The sequence below is a fragment of the Thunnus thynnus genome, chromosome 22 (genome assembly GCF_963924715.1).
Source record: "Thunnus thynnus chromosome 22, fThuThy2.1, whole genome shotgun sequence".
Classification (NCBI taxonomy): Eukaryota; Metazoa; Chordata; class Actinopteri; order Scombriformes; family Scombridae; genus Thunnus; species Thunnus thynnus.
Window position 1 is genome coordinate 4,607,545 of NC_089538.1, and position 21,581 is coordinate 4,629,125.

A 21,581-nucleotide genomic window follows, 5' to 3' on the forward strand; every position below is an offset into this window, starting at 1 on the left:
TACACACGAAAACAGCAACATCAGTAAAAGAATAGACATTTTTTTGGACAGAAGTATCTGGTGACCCCTCGAATTTTTAAAGATTAAAATAAAAAATAAAAAAGAGGGAATCCAAATTTAGTCTGGGATGGTCTGACACTAAAAGGTATGAAATGTTTCATCGGAAACAAATTGTCTCTTTTTAGTTAGATTTGAGTCATTTTCATAGAATGGAAGTGCACTGTTATCCCAGATTACTCATGTTTTTAATGATCTCTCTGGAGAGGTGATTTTAGCGCTTCACTGAAAGAAACACACAACAGGTGGATTTCTTCCCTGTATTATTTATTGAAAACCCAGCAGCCGTCATTAATACCTGTTGTGTCTGTACAGGCAGGGGAGTAAGGAGATGTGATAAACTAAACTAGTCGTCATTCTGTTGTAAAGAAAAAAAAAAAAAGGCAAAGGACAAAAGACAAAAAAAACACTCTGATATGCTACAGAATGACATCCTTGTACTGTTTTCTCATTTTTCTTTCAACACTTGTTTTTAAAAACATTTCAAGGTTACACAGATGCAGAGAAAAAGCATTGAGGAAGAAGAGAGTGTGACAGCAGTTCAGAGGGAGATAAGAAAAAAAAAAAGTAAATGAAAGACTGGTTTGAGTGTGTCTTTTAAAATAGTTGTGTTCATCTGTTTTCTCCTCTGCCGAGTGTTGCTTTGACTTATTTTGTGTTGTGAAAAGCCAACGGGAGACAATCTTTGACAATCATCTCTCTCATTCTGTGTCTCTTCCTCCCTCCGTCCTTCTTCATCGTTTCTTTGGGGGTTGGGCTGTGCGGGGAGGAGTGACGGGCCGACCCGAGTTCATCCCTCCGTACTGGTACTTGGCTTTCTTCTCAGATGGCTTCAGGATCTAGGATCAGATAGGCAACAGCGTTAGCTTTTAAATTAAAAGAATGAAAAATGTTTTCTGTGTCGTGACTGGTCGTACTAGTGTAGATGCTTAATAACAAAGTTTCTCTAACTTCCTGGATTCATCATCACCGTGGAAAAAACACAAAAAACTTCCAACACTTCAGGAAACACTGCTACTGCACATATCTGTTATATCACTGTTATTGTGTCTGACTGCCATAAAACCATTAGTAATTAACTGAGTAGCCAATCACTAGCAATTTTCATAAATCCATTAATAGTTTAAGTAATTCAACAAGAAGAAAAAGGCAAACTTTTGTAGAATCAGGTCACATGTTGACAACTGAGCAAACTCCATACTGTGAGATGTGGTTGAAAGCCCTGGAAAAAACTAGTAAGCGGACCTTTGACTCCCTGACTTTCGGTTTCAGACTGTGACAAAACAAGCAAGTGGAAGATTTAAAATACTTTTTTTTTTTTTTTTACTATTATCTGACATTTGATAAACACAATAAGTTGTAAAAAAACAAAACAAAAAAAAACAAAAAAAAATAACAGTCATCATTTATGAAGTCATTATCTAATGTCAAATCATTTCATCAGAAAAGGTGGGAAAGGATGTGGTTAAATATACTGGCAGAATGTGGTTAATATGAATGGGGAAATTCCCACATCATATATGTGAATGTACATTAGCAACACCGTTCTAGGTCAAAGCATTATCAGTAGAAACCAAAAACTACAGAGAGCTTCAGTTACAACAAATGAGTTTTGGTGCTTGAACATCTGCGTGTCAGTGCTGTCGTTACTGCCCACCTGGAAGGAGCACATCAGGGTTTCATCCACACTCATCATGCCACCGGCGTTGTCAAACTCTCCGCAGTAGTTGGGAGCTGAGAACAGAGTCACCAGCTGCCGCTTGGCAAAGAACTCATAGCCATCTTCTACCACCTGAGGGCGTCAGACACAGACCATGAATCAGTCCAGAGAAATACCTTTACATGTGACTGTGGTACATGGAAGTCCAGTCCTGTATGTGGCTGCATGCCTATGTTTAAATAGTTAAATAATGAGTGTGGGTGGTACCTGGTGGGCTCTGCAGATCAAGTCCAGGTCGTGGCGGTTGAGGAACTTGCTGACCACATCAGCTCCAAAGGTAAAGGAAACGCCGCGGTCGTTCTCTCCCCAGCCCTGGACGTCCTTGTCTGGGTCCGACCACAGCAGATCACACAGCAGGCCTGGAGGGGGGGAAAAAAAACCAAACATAAAATACAACTAAATTTTTACTTTTTGGATCAGATGAGACCTGCAACTAAACACTCTGGGTCTGGGTCACAGAACTTAACAGTTTCTGCTGTGAAGTCAAATTTATGGCATTTTTTCAGATATTAAAACTTTCAGGCTGCCCTATGTATATAAACAAACATACGTTCTTGACATCCAGACACAGCGAGTCTCCCTGAAAGACCATAAGAGGATCTGAGAGGACCATAAGAGGATCTGAGAGACAGGAGCTGCCAGGGTCTAAACCCTGCCAGCCTTATAAGGACAAGAACCAAGACCAGGTTTGATGAAGATGGGTAAAGACTAAGACTGAGAGAGGTTCACTCCTACAAGTTTCCTGTAACTTAACAACTACACCTCATTTAGGAAGCAAAAGAAAATAAAAAAGGTACAAACATGTCTTTGTGCCCTTAAAGGGGACCTATTATGCTTTTCCTTCTTTTTAGTCATTTATATAATGTTACAATGTAGGATGTTCATATCAAACGTGGCCAAAGTTTCAAATAATGAAGTAAAACGTATGTAGAAGTAATCCCTGTGAGCAAAAAGCACTGGCTTCAGACTGCTCCTAACACTCGATTTGCATCAGTTTCTCCTACTTTCAGCCTGAGTCGATGTTGGCTGTGACCAATTTCTTTATATGGTCATCTGCTCTACACACAGCGTGCCAGTTCACTGCTCCAACCTGCTAACATTATGGCATTTTTCCATTGTTTTGGGGGTAGTCACGTCAAGCCATGACTCCATTATACAGCAGGGCAAAGTAAAATAAGTTGTTTACCCGTTTGAGGTGTGCTAGTCGTCTGCAGCGCTTCATCAAACATCATCATCACTGTGGCCATTTCTGCTTGTCCTATTCCTCCCTGCATTATTTCTAACTGATCCGCTCAACAAAGAGCTCCAAATATCTCCATATGTGTCGACCAGGTTTTAGCGCCGCTAAAAAAGCTCTGCTAATTCAGTGAGGAACATGTTTAATTTCCTGTAAATTCTTCACAATAAAAGTCTCCTGTTATTGAATAATTAAAAAGCTTTTAATGTGAGGCAGTTTAGCAGGAAATGGGTTTTCATCAGCAGTAACTTAACAACTTTGATACAGCTGCCCCTCAACAGGCTTCCGTAAAGCTAGCCAATCAAAACAGAGAAGGCTCATCGGGATGGGGGCCTTAAAGAGACAGGAGCTAAGACTGCCTGTTAGAGACAGAGGCTGAACTGAAGGGCTGCATAAGATAAATATGGAGTTTTTTTGAACTGTGAATCATGCAAAGCGACTCTAGTGGAGGTCCCAGAATAAAAATATAGAGCTGGAAATGTGCACAATAGGTCCCCCTTAAATTTTGAGTATTTGTCAATCTGATAACCTACATTACAGTTAATAAAGCAGTTTGTGTGACAGCTGAATAGTTCTGCAAGAAAATATAACCTGCATCACAGTTTGTTTGTCTTCTAACAAGTCTAACCGACATGACATCCATCACATTGCATCACTGACTGAAACTGATGGCTGCTGTTTGTTTATTCTGTACACTCATGTGTCACTATCACTTTCACACTGCATGGTAGGACGTTTAGGTGTGGCCAAAGCAAACAAAGGATCGGAAGTGGATCAGGCTTTAAATAGCCAATAATTAATCCTTTTTTTTTTTTAAATGCCTAGATCAATCTTGATCCCGATCCTGTGCCAATCCTAATTGACAAGCTCTAAATGAACTAAACACCCAAATGCAGAAAAAAAAAAGCTTTCACTGTTGTCAAACCAGGGGAGGAAATATTCAGATCCTTTAATTAAGTAGCAATTAAATAGCGATATACAGTGTGAAAATACTCCATTACAAGTCCTCCATTCAAAATTTTACTGAAGTGAAAATACATAAGAAAAATGTACTTTCTGCAGAAGAATGGCCCGTCTGATATATTTTTATATATTAGATGAATTATACTGATTTTAATATTGTAGTATGCAGTAACAGTGCATCACATTTTATAAGATGATCATGTGTTTTGTATGTGAAATCTGAGAATCTAGTGGAGCAGAAGTCCTCCAGTGAAGTACAAAAACCTCATAACTGTACATGCTAATGTACCAAGTTACTTTTCAACACAAAACTACAGTGCAGATGTGATAAACTCTAAGCCGACAAAATGATAATCATTTTATACTGGATGTTCACGACATGTAAAACATCAGGCCAGCTGTGTGTGTGTGTGTGTGTTGACCTACCTGTGTCAGGAACGTCTGTGGGTCTCATGATGCGTCTGATCTGCTCCATAGACTGCAGATCAGGAGAGAGACCTGCGGGACGGCACAATGACACAAAGCAATCAGTCTATAAATGACCTCATCATCTGTACAGGTATTAACTGTAACCCATATCTGTGAAGTGATAGACTTGTCCTGACCCATTTACTTCACAGCAGATTAGTAAACCCAAAAATATTCTGTGCATTTCGGATTGAGTGCAAACTACCAGCCGGAAACATGCAACGTGATCGGCAGTTTGTCCGCATGAATATACCTCCGTGACAGCAGAAGATCTTCTCGTCCACTATGGCGGCGATGGGCAGGCAGTTGAAGCAGTCAGTGAAAGTCTTCCAGAGCTTGATGTTGAATCTGCGTTTACCTGCAACACGAACAAGACAGTGAGTCGGGAAGACTCATGGCAGAGAACAGTACAAGGCCGCTCAGTCTAGAGATACTGGAACTGGAACACATCTGGAACCAAGTCTGCTGTCCTCTTTTAATGTCTTTTATAGCCATAATGTTTGCTCAAGAGATTGAAGGTGGAAATATGCTCATTTCTTGTCATACATGTAATATCTATCATAAAAAATGCACCACAAAATACATCACACTAGATTACACATGTTTGTCCACATTTTGGTTTTAGCAGCATTCTATTTAAGGTTTATCTGCCCGCTGCTCTATAGCAACTTCTGCTTGTTTGTGTGCTGTGACGTTATGGAACTACATCTGACATAATGGGACTTGAGGGGAAGTGCAAAAAAAGAACAAAACAGAGCACTCACACTCGTCATAAAAGCCGTAGATGCGGTTGATGGAGGCACACTCGTGGTTGCCCCTGAGCAGGAAGAAGTTCTCGGGGTATTTGATCTTGTACGCCAGCAGCAGGCAAATGGTTTCCAGCGACTGCTTCCCTCTGTCCACGTAGTCGCCCAGGAACAGGTAGTTGGCCTCTGGAGGGAAGCCGCCATACTCGAAGAGCCTCAGCAGGTCTGTGTACTGTCCGTGGATATCACCTGGGATGAAGGATGGAGAGGGAGCAGGGATGAATCGAGGAAAGAGATACTAAAGAGACGGATATCTTACAGTTCAGAAGAACAAAGTCGAACAAGAGGTTTCCTGAAGGATGAAGGTACTGACCACAGATTTTGAGCGGAGCCTCCAGCTCCAGAAGGATGGGCTGACTGAGGAAGATCTCTCGGGATTTGATGCAGAGGCCGCGCACCTCGGCCTCCGTCATCTGGACGATCTTCCCTGGACGACATCCTCGCACTGGTGAGGGGAGAGGAGGGTGGAATAAGGTCAAATGATAACTATAAGTGTATTTTCAAGATCATCATTAACAAACTTATCCAGCTTTTCAGGCATACAGTGAAGCAATCAAAGTGTTCTCAGAATCCCCCTGATTTTTTTTTCCTCAGGGATATGATCCCACACATCGCTTCCCTCACTGTGAGCTTTTAAAAAAGCTTCAAACTAAATATGGGAGGCAGGGTTTAGCCAAAAGACAGGATGGAAATAGCCTGTGAGGGTGTTGTTTATGTTGTTGGGAGTGTTTTTGGACACACTTCCTGTTGTGTAACTGAAAGGAAAAAGAGAAGGGGGGAGTCACTGTGGTCACGTGACAAGGAGCTCTAAGACGCCAGGCACTGAGGACTGGTAATAAAGTCAGCAGGGCAATTACAGATGCTTCATAAAACTTACTTGTTTCCTGCCCCAACTTACATCTTAAAACATCAGTGGTGGGAGATTTTAGACAAGTGACAAACCCTAAACTTACTTATTATACTGCTCACATTATTGTGTAACTGTACTGGCTATTTTTACATTTTAGTTTGCACACAGCACAAAAGGTGCCGAAGACAAGTGTGAGCAAGTCGCACAACTCCTCTCCAAACATTTCCTGCATCTGGGTAGTAAATTATTCCCTGGTTTAGTCCAGCAATTTGCGGTATGAGAGAAACAAATTACAAAAGATATAAATCATTTAGACAGCAATATGAACATCTTCTTAAAATAGAATTTTTAAAAAAATGATTGGGTGATTAATTAATAAGTCAATTAAACTATTTGACGTCATCGTTTTAGTTGTTTTCTGTGTCATACATCATAGATTGAATCTTTGGATTTTGTACCGTTGATCCAGCAAAACAAGGTATTTGAAGACGTCACCATGAGCTCCACAATATTATAAACAGTTATTTTTTAAACCATTAATCCAGAAAATAAACAGCAGATTTAAATTAATGAAGATAATTGTTAATCACAATAAATTTTTGACACCTGTACCAACACAACACCTGAGTCTCTGTACCAATAGCAAAATTATATTTTCAATACCTTACTTTGAAGAAAACAAAAATGTTTTGACAGTATTTGTCTCCCATTTCACAAAATAAGTTCAATGTTTACTTTTGTCTTAATACAAAACATCTGTACAAGAACTTTCTCTTATCTAAAGTTAGCAAAACTATCCAATCAAAGAACAACATTCAATGCCAACTTTCAATACTTGAGACACATTTCAGTTAGTTCCAAAAAGAGTACTGAAGTTGGACTATGATGATGATGATGATGATGATGATAGTATACGACTTCATATACCACTCTGATGAAGACCGATTGGCAGAAAACATGTGGGGAATAAAGAGTGATGCAGCACACTGAAGAACGGTTGTGCCGCTTTTTTCATCTTGATAGACAAATTATGTAAAACAGTTTTCTCTGAGCTAAAGCACATGCATATACTGCACAGTGAGCACTGCAATGTGAGAGTAACTGAAAGCAATAATATTTTTTTTAATAGATAATATAATACATAAAATGCAAAATATGTACTGTAAGTGGCCCTGCACATCATCACTTTCCCTTTAACTCCCTCTGAGTAAAAACATTTTTTCCTACCAAATGAAAAGCATTGCACTATTTATGAACAAAGCCCCTGCATGTCAGCCACTAATGGCCTCTGAAAAACTGTTGACTCACATACAGGTACGGCTACTGTCACGCATCCACTGACGACAACCACGTATAGCTGCCTTTGCAATTTGAGATTTTAAACTTTCCCTGCTTTCCTGCATGTTTTAGGACTGTCCTATATCTCTTCCCGCTGTGCTTACATGAACAGCAGGATCACCTCCTCTTTCTCTCCTCCATGGTAAACCACAGAAGTGAGCCAAAGCTGAGTAAGACCGCTGCTGCTGTCAGATGACACCTCAGCAACATGATGGAAATCCCCACAGGCATCAAACGCCACTTAACAAGTCAATCAAACAGACGTGGTCAGAGGAATCCTGCAGCTCCACAGCTAGAAGTCTTTGTTTTTGTAAAGAAGGAGAAAAAAAACAATGTAAAAGTCTCCCTCAACTGCAAGTTTATGAGAGGTGAAATGTGCGGCAGATTCCTGCAGGTGACTCTCCCTTGTGTGCCTTGAAGCTCTCAAGGCATTTTACATCCAGTTTTAAAAGGTGTGTGCAGCAGTGTGTGTTTGTGTGTGTGTGTGTGTACATGTGCAACGTGACCCTGCTATTTCTGCCTTAAGCGCGAACCATAAACACTCGTCTGTCTCTGACCGCTGCAGCCAAACACAACCTGCAATCACACACCCGCACCTGAAGGGTGAGACCCGGGCTGTATTTAGACTGTCCAAAGGAGGGATTTCACAGGTAAACATACATAAATAAATCATGTGTAGGATTTGCAAGGTTTTAAATGCTGCAAAAGTCAGGGGTCAGCATGCCCTTAAAAACTTCCTGTGGTTTCGAAATATAAAACATGGATGCAAAAAAAAAAAAAAAACGTATCCTACACGGAGCACAATACACAAGCAAGGAGTTTCTGTGTGTCCACCTAAATGTGTGTGTCGGCTGTCAAGAGTGATTTCACACCCCTCCCTTTCAGCTCTCTGATAACGTGTTTGCAGTCTGTGCTGGCTCAGCTGACAGAGAGAGAGAGAGAGAGAGAGGCCTGATATAGGACAAACGCGCGCACACGCACACACACACACATACAAGACAGAAACCGCAACCAGCACCCACTGACCTCACTTGCCTGAGAGGATCTCTTTGGTCAAGTTGAGGCAGTGCCGGGAACACACACACATACACACAGTGAACCAGTGACCTTGACTTCAGATTGTACCACCATGGGATTGTGGGGAGGTATCCCAGCATCCTTTACTCTGTCACCACTGCACTGCAGCTTCCCCAGTGAAGAGGAAGAGAGGGAGCGGGAGATACCGAGAAAGGGAGAGAGAACAGGAGGTGGTACCCCCCCCCACCCCCCCCTCATCTGATCACCATAGCAACCCAGCAAGACCAATTTCCAGCCTGCAAGGTGTTGGTGAGCAGAGCTGCTGCTGTATCTCATGAGGGAGAGGAGCTGATTTGCAGATAAAGTGGCATCTCCGCCAAACCCACGCCCTGCATACTAACATGAACTGCATCTGACAGCAGTGAAGGGAACAATACAAGCCTGCACGCGCACACACACACACACCACAACAGTATCTCTGATATCAGGCCGGCACAATCCAGCTTAAAAATGAAACTTCCCAGTGTGAATTTTTCCAAACCTGATTTTATGCCTCAAAATGCCTCTAAAATCCATAATTTCTTCCCCGTTAATGGAAAAAGATAGGAAACTGAGGATGTAGAGGTGCTGTTGGTCATTTTATTATATTTCAATAAGTGAGTATAGTATATTTTAGAGGTGGACAACAATCTGGTTTTTATGTGAATGCTGCAGGTTCAGGTCTGATCCATGTATACTTAAATCTTACTATCAAGTCCTACTAGTACAGTTCAAATAATACAGCGATAATGATGAATACTAGTATCCACCACACGTGCGTCACTCAGCAGCAGAAACATTCTGTCCAGCTTGCCGCCACACACACACACCCACACGCACACACATGCACACGCGCAACAGGAGTGACAGCAACAGGTAGCAGCTTGCCGGCCAGCTAACTGTTTTGGATGGGTGTTCATTAGCTGGTTGGCGAAGATATAAAGTGAGTCTGTGGTCTTTGTTGGTGTGTTTTTCCTCACATAAAAAGGCAAGTGGTGCATCAGTTTTAACTAATGTTTGATAAGAAGTGACCACTGACTATGCTGCACTGTATCTATATATATTTATATGTTTATATTATAAAGTATTTTCTGTGTAGCAGAAGCCTTCTGAGAGCTCCACTGTTGTCCTATTAAAAACACGTCAATGGGCCCTTTTTTTAAAGAGCTCTCTGCATCGCCACATTGGTCTCATTATAATGAATGACAGGGCTGTGTTTTGTCATGCACAGTTTAAGTCAATCTGAACACGGCCTCATCATTGGAAATTTACAGCTGATTGTCTGATTACTTCATCGTGACAGATAGGCAGATAACTTGTAGAAACTAGACTGTGACTATGTGTAGCTGTGTGTTTAAGACAGAGGAAACTTTGTTAGCCGTTAGCTCTGTGCAGGGCTCAGGCTGGTGCAGGTTTGTTTTTCGATGATGTGCAGTTTAGTGCAAAATTTAGCTTTTCTGACATGATGACAAATATTTCTTTAATTGCAGTTTTACATTCAAAAATTGTATCTTTTATGACATTTTTTACATCAAATGATTAATCAATTCATAAAGAGAATTATTGAAATAATCGTTAGTTGCAGCCCTAAAGCTGATCAGCACTAAAAATGATTCAGATGTATTTCTAAATGAAGCACACTAAGGCAAACTAATTATCAAATAAATGTAAACACAAGCTTAAAGCATATGCTCTGAAGGTGACAGACACTGCTAACAGATGCACAGTGTTTATCAGTGAACGTCACTGCTGTCAAAGTGGCAGCAGTGTAAATGAACCAGGTCTGTGGCTAAAACAGCTGTCGGGCTTCACTTCATGACAGCCTCGTGTCGACTGACAGGAACCAATGTTCTCATCGACTAGCATTTCCCAGCTGGTTCTTATGCACGATTGCTGAAAATCTCCCAAGAGCCCTTCCTCGAGAGACCTCTCCACGTTCTGAGTCATCTCTCCTAATTTGGTCAGGTGTATGAGTCTGTTTTCCTAAGCTTTTCAGTTTGGGTATAGTTCACACTCTGAAGCCCTGAAACTGAACGCTATGTCCTTCCTGTAGCTCAAACTGAAGCGGATCACTTTACTACAAGCTGCTACTCTCTTTCTCTCTGTTTCCCAGACCTCCTATCCTCCAACTTCACTCTTTTTCCCTCCTCATTTGTTTATCTTTAGGCTGCTTTCTTGGCTGTGCCTGAATTCCTGGGTCATCCTCCTCCTCCTCCTCCTCCTCCTCCTCCGCCTTACCAGTGAACTGTGCTGACGTCAGAGGACAGCTCTGCCTCATACACCCCCACCCCTCCTCCCCCACCCCTCCCAGTGTAGTCTCTGCATTCCAGGCAGCTCACGGACCGCTCAGACCTCGACAGCTCTGGCTGCAATGAGGCTTCAGTAAACACCAGTCAGAGCATCTGCAACTTCCATCAAAATCTTTACAAATATTCTGCAGCACAAGTTTTCAAAAATGCTTCTTCGTGTGATCTGGATTATAAAACTATGACATGTTATTCAAAAAGAATACAAAAAGGAACCACAACACCAGAGCCGCTTTTAATTTGACTTTTGAGGCCTGAAATTTAGATAGAAAAAAAAAAAAAAAAAGCTCAGAATAACTAAAATCAACAGTAAATTTATCATCAACAATTCTAATAATTGATCATTTATCAAGCAAAAATGCCCCAAAAAAGGAGGATTTGCTGTTTTGTAAACTGAATATCTTTGGTTTGGACTCTTATTTGGACAAAATGATTAAATCAATTGAAAAATAATGGCTAAATAAATACTCTTGATGTTATTTTTAACATAACACAGCTATATTTTGGTATTGGCAACTTGCATCCACTCTTATAAACAGTAAAAAAAAAAATCCTAATACTGTTACTACTAACTGAAATACTTTCTCCACTGTGAGAGGAGGGAGCCAATGCTTACTTTAGAGCACTACCCTCCCTCAACACTGCTCATTAACCTTTGTTACAGTGGTTGATCTTTCCAGGTAGAAAATGAGCCAACGTTCCCTGAATTAAAAAGTCTAGCTGCCTTGTAGTTGCTAAGTTAACTCACTAAATATTTGGGAGGATCTTGGGTGCTGCCCAACCCACTATTGTGCTGTGCGTGTTGAACCACACCAGAGAGTTGTTACGACATACTGTAGTGCAACTTGACAGACTGAACGCTCAATCACACTATGACAGATTTAAGATCGTTGGAAAACAAAACCTTACAGAAAAACAGTGAGAGCAAGCCTGTCTGTGCAGTTTAGGACGCGGCACAGCTAGAGCATTCAGAAGAGACACTGTGGTTCACGAGTTTAAAGCAAAGACTGCCACGAGTTTGACATTTACCAATTAAAAAAAACCGAAGGAAACTTTTTATTTGCCTGAATACTGTTGATATCAGCTTAAAATATAATCAAATACATAACTTTTAAACATAAATAACAAATCTAGAAGACACAAGTGTGTAGTCCTCTAAAAGGAGGTTTGGTTGTCAGTTATTTCTTCTGCGTCATTGGTTGCTACTACTTACTACAGGTCAAGGAGGTCAACTATTTTTCCATTCACTTAAAAAGAGCAGAGTTCACGTGAACAATGTGTGTAAGAGCCAAAGAGACAGGGTGAAAGATGAGTGAATTACAGTCGGATTGCTTCTTCGAGGCATTACCATATATGGGCGTTACTGTATGGAGGGAGGAGGAAATAGGCTGTCAGGACAAAGAGGGAGCGCTTGAAGGCTCTGTTGTATCTGATGGAAAGAGAACAAGACCAGCCAGGCACGGGCCAGGGCTCCATCACTGAGAGAAGGTCCACAACAATGTACCAGCTGTCAGCTGCAAAGAGCTGCGTAAGCCCATTCACATCAACAGGAAAACACACACACTGAGGTCAGCGCAATATCAGCAGCATAAAAATAGGGCTGACCCCTATAAGAATTATTCAACTGGTGTGTTCTGGCTTGTTTTGTAGTCTGTTCTTTGCTTTAGTTGCACTAAAACCGCTCTACAATGAAAACTGCATTTGTAACGCTAATGATACAACTTTGTTGAGACTGTGTCTACTTAAGTTTAGTGCGGTCACAATTGTTGCTTTTATTATTTAGTGTTTCTTTGCTGGAGCTTATTGAGTATTTGCTGCACAACTTGTCTCATCTTGCCTTCATCTTACAAATTTTTTGGATTAGAAATGTGCAAGGTCTCTATGCTGGAGTTATAAAGTTTTTTCCAAAACTACAGTAAGACTGGGCAGGTACTGTTTTAAACTTCAAAGTATTACAACCAATATATTTTGATACTACTACAGTACTAAAATTAGGCTATACTTTTGATACTTCAAGAAATGTAAACATGTTTGTTGATGCCCCTGTGACCTGGTTTGCCAAAAAGTTTTTATTTTTAATTTTATTTTATTTAACCTTTAACCAGTGTACCATGTAAATGCAACATCCCTGGTTTGATTTCAGGTTGGGGCTTTTTTTTGCATGTAAACCCTCCTGCTCTGTCCCTGTGATGTCATCTGTCAAATCAAGGCAAAAGTGCCAGAAAAAAAAATGTTGTTGTTTTTTTTTTTTAATTTTACAAAAGTTCTTGTAAAGACATATAAGAACCTTCTCTAAATGATACAAGCCAGCTTTCTATATTTGATAGTTTGATACTCTATGCTGTAAAGAAATTTCTTTCAGCCCCCAAAAGGCAACATTAGCATTCATCTGGAACTGTGTTTCCAGTATTCACTCTATTTAACTGAGGTTTGGTCACCAACTCCTGAGAAAAATATCTGGTACTGGTCTAGAGGTGTAACAACTTTTTTACTGAAAACAGCTGCCACCTGAGTTAATGAGAGCCGAGAGACTGAGTCAAAACAGTCCATTTGTGGGCACGTAACACCAAAACAAAGAGCTGAAAGATGCTAAACCGCTGAGAGGAACTGCAGAGTCAGGTGAAAATTCTCTGTGGGGTTGTCACTATGAACAACATATCACAAAAATATTGATTAGTGCAGCTTTAATATTTCTGACTTGAAATGGAAAGTAAAAAAAAAACAAAACAAAACATGTTTTTCATTTTCTTGTAATTGCCGAGCAAAGATATTCAAAGGAACTTCTAATGGGTCAAGCAGACCTATGAATTTAAAGCAGGCATGACTGTGCATGTTTTAGTCATTGCTGCACCTCGCAGCACCGATAAAGATGCCCAGTCAGACCTTTTTTAGCTCTCCATCTCCATTCTTTCCAACCGGGCATGAGTCCAACAGTTCCCCCTCCACTCCTGCATCTAACCCTCTCCCACACAGGGGCGACGGAAAACAGTGACCCTTCAGTGAACGAGAAAAACAAAGTAACTCTGGCGAGGAGAGAGAGCGAATCTTAAGGCAGAAATCCCGACTGCGATGGCATTTCTGTGCGGGCTTTGCATTTTCAGAGGACGTTTTGTTCGCCTTTAAGTGCCACGGGTGAATGGCTGTCTTTGTGGGGCGAAAGAAAGGATGAAATTGAGAGGAGAGAGTGGGGGGAAGAAATAAACAGGAGGCATGAGTATAGACACAGAAAGTGGGAGAGATGGAGAGGAGGAGAAGATGAGATTAATGTGGGGAGAAAGTGAAGCTTGAGTGGGGGTGACGCAGAAGGCGAGGGAGTGAATAGAAGTAGAGGAGAGGGGAGGGAGGGTTTATTGGAAAGCCTAGCTGGGCAGCTGAAAGGCCTGGGTGAGCTCTGTGCCACGTTTGGTGCCAGGGGGTGAACGCTCCCCCGCCGCACAGGCTCCACCATTGTTGTTTCCATAACAGAGTGCCACGCCAGCAGCCTGAACACCAGCAACACAGCAGCAGTCCTCCACATCCGACAAAAACAAGCAGGGTGACACCAGGGTGGAATGGATTATGGTAGAGCAGAAGAAATGCAGTGTATTATATTTTTATATTACTATTTAACTGTCAGTTCAGACAGTGACATCCTACAGAAAAGCTCCAAGAAGTGGCATCACAGGCCAGAAACGATTGAGAAACCATGACAAACATCTCCTCTTTCAGGTTTCAGGTCCATAACCTATTAAAATGGTAAAAACATTACTGTACACTGTCCAAATTAAGAATTTACTCAATTCAGTTAACCTAATAGAATCTTTAAAAAGGAATTTGTCAAGAAAACATCAAATTCATAAACAATAGTTGTCCTGAACATAAATTCTCAAATGCCATAGCTGCACACAAACAGTTTTTGGCAGTGAAACAGTTGTTGTCTGTTAGCTAGACCGTGTTAGTCATGTTTGCCTCTGGTAGTGTACCTCGTATAGCAGACCTAAATGTGATACCAGTGCTCAAAGAGCCTCTAATGTCATTAAGGACTATTATTTGGGAGTTTCCCAGGAAGTTAGCGCAACAGCAGGCAAATAGGGAAATGAACGAAAACTTTGTGCCTGTTGAACTGACGTAGGGTGATGTGACATCTCTGGGAACAGTATTAATCAACATGTTAAATCATTGTGCCATGATCACCTGAATCTGTATTTGTCCTAGAAACCCATTGGTAGATTTATATGGTTGGACTGACATATGTTCATTTCTTTATTATTGACCATATGCCCAAGTTTTATGTTCAGAATCCTCAAAATCAATGCCAAAATTGTTGTCTGTGTTTCTTTTGTCTTCCCTGCTGACCCAAAAAACTGAGGTACATACAAAACTGGGATATCCCTAATGTACAGCATCAGCCTCTATATTTGATTATACTAATGCCTTTATAAGGCGCTACTGGGCTGCAGTGTGGAAAGTGGATGCAGACTGTCCAAAAACTGTGCAGCTCAACAATTAGGGACAAACTCCATTTCAGGAAATAAACACAACCTGAACAGCTCCTACACAAGAAATCCTCTTAGCAGATTTGGTGTACCCATACTGAGTTACAACCTGGCTGGTGTCTTGGCCCATAAACCAAAATGACAAAATGGCTCTGAATTGCAACTTTCCATCCCACCTTGTCCTCTCTGTTGCTGGCTGATGTATGGGACCATGGTGTTGATTGTGCCACGGTGAGCCTACGGGACACTGGTGCTGGCAGGGCAGACAGAGGGCCTGTTGTCGCTAAAGCCTGGGCCAGCGTGGGCTTAGCGTGGGCATGTTGGGAAAGCTGGGGCCTGTAATAGCTGCTGTGCTGGATCGCAGCACATAGACAGAGCACAGTACTAGTAAAAACTAATGAGGAGGAAGAGGAGGAGGAGGAGGAGCCATGTGTGGAAAACTCAAACAAACAGAAAAATATAAGACTGGCCTCGTTCAGCCAATTGTACACAAACATGCAGTGAGGAAAATCTGGAGTCTTGCAGAGGCATCCTGATGTGCAAAGACAAGCGAAGGATTTCTGTGAATACTGTGAAAAACGCAAGGTCAGCTCGACTGTGCTATAACCAACCGCAGATATTTCACTGTGAAATATGAAACATGCTACTGGCAGTTGTACTAAAAACAGATAACTGATTGATTTCCCACAGTGTCATGCAATACAGTGTAATGTGGCTGTGAGTGTATTGATTTTCTCTCATAGAAGGCAATAGCACATTGCATCAGCGGTTAAGAGGGCAAACACTTCAGTTTCCTAAAAATCAACACACACCGGATGAGCTGAGATAGGGATATATGATACCCATCATATGCAGTGTTAATGTCATGTTACTGTGGCATTACAGTAATGCAGTCGCACCATCAAGTGTGCCTAAAGTAACAAACTATGCTCAAGTCCACTGGGACAGAACTTCTAGGACCAGAGACTGAACAAGTGCAACAGAAAAACATGATGCGTTCATGAAGGAGACTTAATCTGCAAACTGACTGCATAATACTAACATCCAGACAGACAGGTATACGAATGAAAAAAAAAAAAAATGGTAAAGGCCAAGTCATTGTACTTACACATAAGTGACAAATGAAACCAGAGAGGGAAGAAACCTGCATGCTGAGGCCACTGAGGAGACACCAGTGATTGTAAACCATGTTGTCAGTCGATCAGGTTTAGCCTGTTGGCTAGACAACGCCTGTGGGCTAGACAATGCCTGTCAACCCCTCCACCAAATAAGGACACGTGCACTGTATGTGTGTCCCCACGCAAAGCAATTCATATTTACACTTTGTTGTCAGACAGCGAGCCTTGGTGTGATTTGGCATTAGCGACACATAAGTAGATATATAGTCAGTTTAGCCAATGATAAGGGCTAACTTGTAAAGTAGCATGTGATGCTACTCATAAACTCAGCCCTTTTCTGTCTAACTGATCAGCAGTTTTTCTTTAGTCATACCTAACAGCATAAACGTTTTGTGGAAGTGACGTTTCACAACAGCTAATAATTTAATAAAGTTCAAATGACACCTGTGGTATCTTTAGTGTAATCCAATCATCAGTGTACCTGAGAGACAAATGGAAAAAATATCAAGACTGGATTATTAGAGAAGTAAAAAAAACAACTGCTACGACTGAGCTGGAAGTCTACTGTATTAATGTATTGCCCTTTTTACACTCCCCCCTGTGTGTGTGTCACCAAAAGGGTAGGTTAATTTCTACCAGGGACAGCTGTGCCTGTTGACATTTAATAGGAGATCAGAGAGCTCCCTGTATGTGCCTCTGTAGGTTCTTGACTGGCACCAGTGCTCATGGAAAAAGTTAGAGATCCAGCTTCTCTTGTTAAGGAAATCCCTTTCCACCTTAGTGAAAGAGTCCTGGTGTTGTTATTGTGTAAAAGAAGTAGAAATGACTCCCCAGTGCAGCAAAGGGAAAATATTCGGAGCTTCTTGAACCGACTGCCAGGAGAGAGAGTCACTGACAGACGAGTCAGTGAATGTCTACATGAAAGCAGGCTGTAGATGTAATCTAGTTCAGTAAACTAAGATGAGAGATATCAAGGTTTCACCAGCGAGGAAAAGCCTGCGAGAGGTCTTTGTATTGTTGAAAGGTCATGTCTTAAAATAAAATGCAGTCCTTACAGAGACAAGGGATACACCAGTGACGGTTAGAGAGAGTGCATTTTCTGTTTCTATGGCCCAGATCTGTCTGCTACTATTAGACTAACAGGGTTTTGCCTTTTTTGTCCTTTTATTAAAAAGAAAATAAAGGCAAGTCAGCTCTGACCACCCGATATGATGGAAGTGATGCCACTTGATTTATTTGCAGAACTGCTCGTACTACACCTGCCATTCTAATGTCATCTATTTTAACTTGACATAGCTATGAAAAATGTTTTATGGCTGTCATATTATCATCCCGGGTCTTTATGAAAGTTTTAGTGTCATGTGGTCAACTTCCAGTTTCAAGCCAAGTAGGGCTGGCTGGATATCAAACCTCAATATCTTTTTGGCGCCAAATGTAATATGGCCGTAATATCAAGTATAGAAAGTACTGAGAGTTGGTACTGAATGTCTGGTCAGATTCATGATCTTCTTTGATTAAGAGCAGAACTATTAGTTGATTAACTGATCAACAGAAAACTGGCAACAAATAGCCTGAAAATAACCTGCTTCTATAATGTTAATATTTGCAGTTTTCTTTGTCTTTTATAACAGTAAACTGAATACTTTTGGGTTTTAGACTGTTGGTCAGACAAAACAAAGTATTTGAAAATGTCAACTTGGGATTTATGAAATCATGACTGGCATTTTTGTCTATTTTCTGACACTTTATAGACCAAACATCAGCATGATTGGTGACATCACAACTAGTTTGGAGCCAATCGTGGTCCAGTATGCAATTTACACAAGTGTGATGTGGACACTTGCAGCCTCCAGTGCACAAACACTGAGTGGACTTTGCAGTGAAGTAGGAGACATCTTTTGTCCTGCGGTTAAACTTTTGATATGAACAGTATTTGCATATTCATCAATTCTGGATTTTTTCAATGAGGGGAAAAGGAATAGATGGAATATGAAGTTTTTATGAGATAATTGTACCTTTTTTTGAGGACAAAACCGTAGACCCTTATTATTCCAAGCTAGGGCTGTGCGATAGGATAATATATATCATGTGACAATAGAAAAATGTCCATTGTTTCATATTATGCTTTATTGTTTATTTCGCTGTGTCACAAATTACACTCTTTATGGCAATATTTTTCATCATTTGGAGTCCATCTTTTGGGCAGATTACGTTAATAAATTACTCTTCTTGGCTTTTTACTCACAAAGCTTTTATTGCACTTACAGTAACATAAGAGTGTAGTTGTTGTCAACTCGAGTACTTCACCAAGTTCACTGTCTCTCCTCTGCTACGCTGTGTGCAGCACACACACAGAGGACTCATCTCCAACCCTGCTGAACCACACACACACAGCAGGGGAGAACAGAGTAACTAACGCAACAATAAATGAAAGCAAAACAGAGTAGAGTCATGTCATTTACCTAATTCATGTGCACTCGTTTCATTTCAACTCAATGTGAGAGTCTCTACCATGTTCTGCTGTCAGTTATGGTCGCGCTACTCTCGTCTGCGCTCTGTGGTTCACCGCGCGCTGGGCTCAGACCTCTGTGTGTGATTTCTGAAACTGATTTTATTTACATCAAATTTTGGTTTGGATCCGGAAGTATCAGCCTTCATAAAACTATTAGTGTTAAGCTTGCCTCTCATAAGCTTGAACCTAACAGTCTGTAAATTCCCACCAAAAATGAGCAAGCCGGATACACACTAACTGTAGATGGAAAGAGAAAGTAGCTGAAGGGAGATGGATGGTTGGATATATTCTCTGCTCACATCTGGAAGCTTTTAGGGCCAGATCCCTCCAATTTCCTCCACTGAGGTTTCCTAGTCGCCGTATAAAAAAGCAACTAAATATGTAGCCAGTTAACTAGCAACATTATAGCATTGCCCATCTGACATACAGGACCACACTGCTGTGTTACTGCACAGCTGACACATATGCATAGAGAAAACAAGCACTATTATATAACCAGTCCCGATCAATCCAGATGATTAGGTTATACTGACATGTTGATCCACACCGTGCTCATTCATTAGCATATGCTGACAAACTGTGTACATTTCTGTGTGTATCTGATTTCCAACACACTGAATCTGTCTGTGAGACAATCAATGGTGAATGTTTGTTCACCACTGCCTCAGCTCTCCACATGTTTACTGAAGACACAGAGAGACACTGTCTCTGTGTTCTCAAGAGAATGAAAGGCATGAGAAAGACAGACAGATCAGCTTACCTATGTCAAGATCCCTTATTTAGCACTGCTAAGAAAGTCACCCACTGCTACCCAACACATAACAGTGGTGCGGGAGCAAAAACAATGCTTTCTTCGAAAGTAATGAGGTTACTTTTTCTGCAGCATTAACAGACCAAGTAATTGGATGTAAAGTTGTGTCGCTCTTCAGTGGAGAATTTAGTCCATGCACTGTGCACAACAGAGAAATAGCAACTTTAAACACCTAGTTTGGTTTACACATTTGTCTTTCAACTACTGGCTAGGGAATTATAACGTCCGTGGAATAAGGTTAATAAGAGTTACATAATGTTGAAATGCTTACAGAGTACACACTCTGCAGGTTTATTTATAGAGGAATATCATCAAGCCCTGTGGCTTGTGTAAACATTACTATTCAGCAATGTTCGCATATAAACACATTAAACTTGTGACGTGCCTTCTCTTCTCAACTGAGGAATCCTTGTGCCAAACCCCGTTTTTCTTATCAGTGGGGGCAAACGATATATATACATATCAGAGTCAAGACTTTAGATCTCTTATGAAACCAGACAACTGTGCTCAAACTTTCGGGCATACTTAATGCACCAAGCTGCGCTTTGTCTCAATAGAAATGTAAAACTTTTAGGACTGATATACACCATAAACTATCGCCCACTGTTGTGTGTTTTGTTGTAGAAAGCAGCACAGTTTTAAACACATTTTGTGTGATTAAAGCTTCTTAGATAGTGTGTTGTAGGCTGCATACCAAAGTGATGACAGTATTAATGGTGTAATGCAGTTATTGCAACATTAATCAAGGATACAATAAATGACAATAGTTTTAAGGTTGGTCTGACTACTGGAGCTTGTCTCGGATACAAACAACAAACAATCCTTCAGCTAGCTAACATACAACTTTGTTACCACTTAACCGTCGCACAACTGTAACACTCAACTATCACTTTATAGAAACACTCGAGTGTCAATAGATGTAAAATAACGATAACTTCATCTTAATCATGAGATAAGTAAGAGAGTAGGAGGCGGCTGACTAAAGGTGTGCCTGTGATTCCTATTACCGACAGACGGGACGAGTCCTGTTCACTCCAGCACCGGGCTACGCTAGCAAGTCCAGCGGGCCTTTTTTGATGCCTACTGGCGTCAGAACGAAACCCAAATAACCACGGAGAACTAATACCGCAACAAGAAGATAATATGTGGAGAATATGGTTGTGGACTTACCCTCTAAAAGCCTGGAAATCAGCGAGTCCACGTCCAACTCCCCCTCCGCCATTTCTGTAACGAACAGCTCTGCCCGCCCGCCGCAGTCTGGAGCAGGCGAGACAGGCACCGCCTCACCGCAGCGCCACGCACCGCCAACCTCCTCCCATTTAAGGCTATTATGCTGCCTTTAAATGCCCCTCGGATACTTTAACTTCTAACATCGAGAGAGGAAACGTGGATAGCTTTTACCCTGACACAGAGAACATTACTGATGTTTTTCAGAGTTATGGTTATATCCCCAATTGTCTGACAAAAAATATTGACTCAAGGTCCGCTTACTAACTTTCAACCGCATCTCATAGTCTGCACAGACACTACACTCCTTTCCAAAGTGAAGAATCAACTTTCAAGCTAATATCCTAAATAATTCATATTATTGTCCATTAATATATACACATGAACATTTTTGTGCATGCGTAGAGCTTTAGATTTCTGAATATATTTCTCCTGCCTTGAATGCAGATATTACTCCATTCATTTACATAATCAATAAGTAGGCTCTCAGAACTTACCTCAACGTAAAAATACTCCATTACGAGAAAAAGTCCTGCAGAAAATAGTACATGGATGGATCACGGTTCGTCAGGGGCTGAGACCATCACTGGGCGAGGACAGACAGACAAATACAGACATACAGAAGAAAATTAATTCA

The 21,581-nt window shown here is 41.1% G+C and overlaps 2 protein-coding genes across 2 annotated transcripts in view; one reads left to right on the forward strand and one right to left on the reverse strand.

Annotated features, from left to right (window-relative positions):
- The window catches only part of rela (v-rel avian reticuloendotheliosis viral oncogene homolog A), a 37,867-nt gene that overhangs the window by 972 nt on the left and 15,314 nt on the right, over positions 1-21,581 (forward strand). The gene's annotated exons all lie outside the window — the stretch shown is intronic.
- Positions 304-21,044, reverse strand: LOC137174043 (serine/threonine-protein phosphatase PP1-beta catalytic subunit). The gene is made up of 8 exons (XM_067579043.1): positions 20,888-21,044; positions 5,565-5,696; positions 5,210-5,440; positions 4,699-4,803; positions 4,404-4,475; positions 1,985-2,136; positions 1,715-1,849; positions 304-896 (listed from the first exon to the last, which is right to left on the reverse strand). The coding sequence occupies exons 1-8, from the start codon at positions 20,937-20,939 to the stop codon at positions 792-794; spliced, it is 984 nt and encodes a 327-aa protein (XP_067435144.1). The 5' UTR covers positions 20,940-21,044; the 3' UTR covers positions 304-791.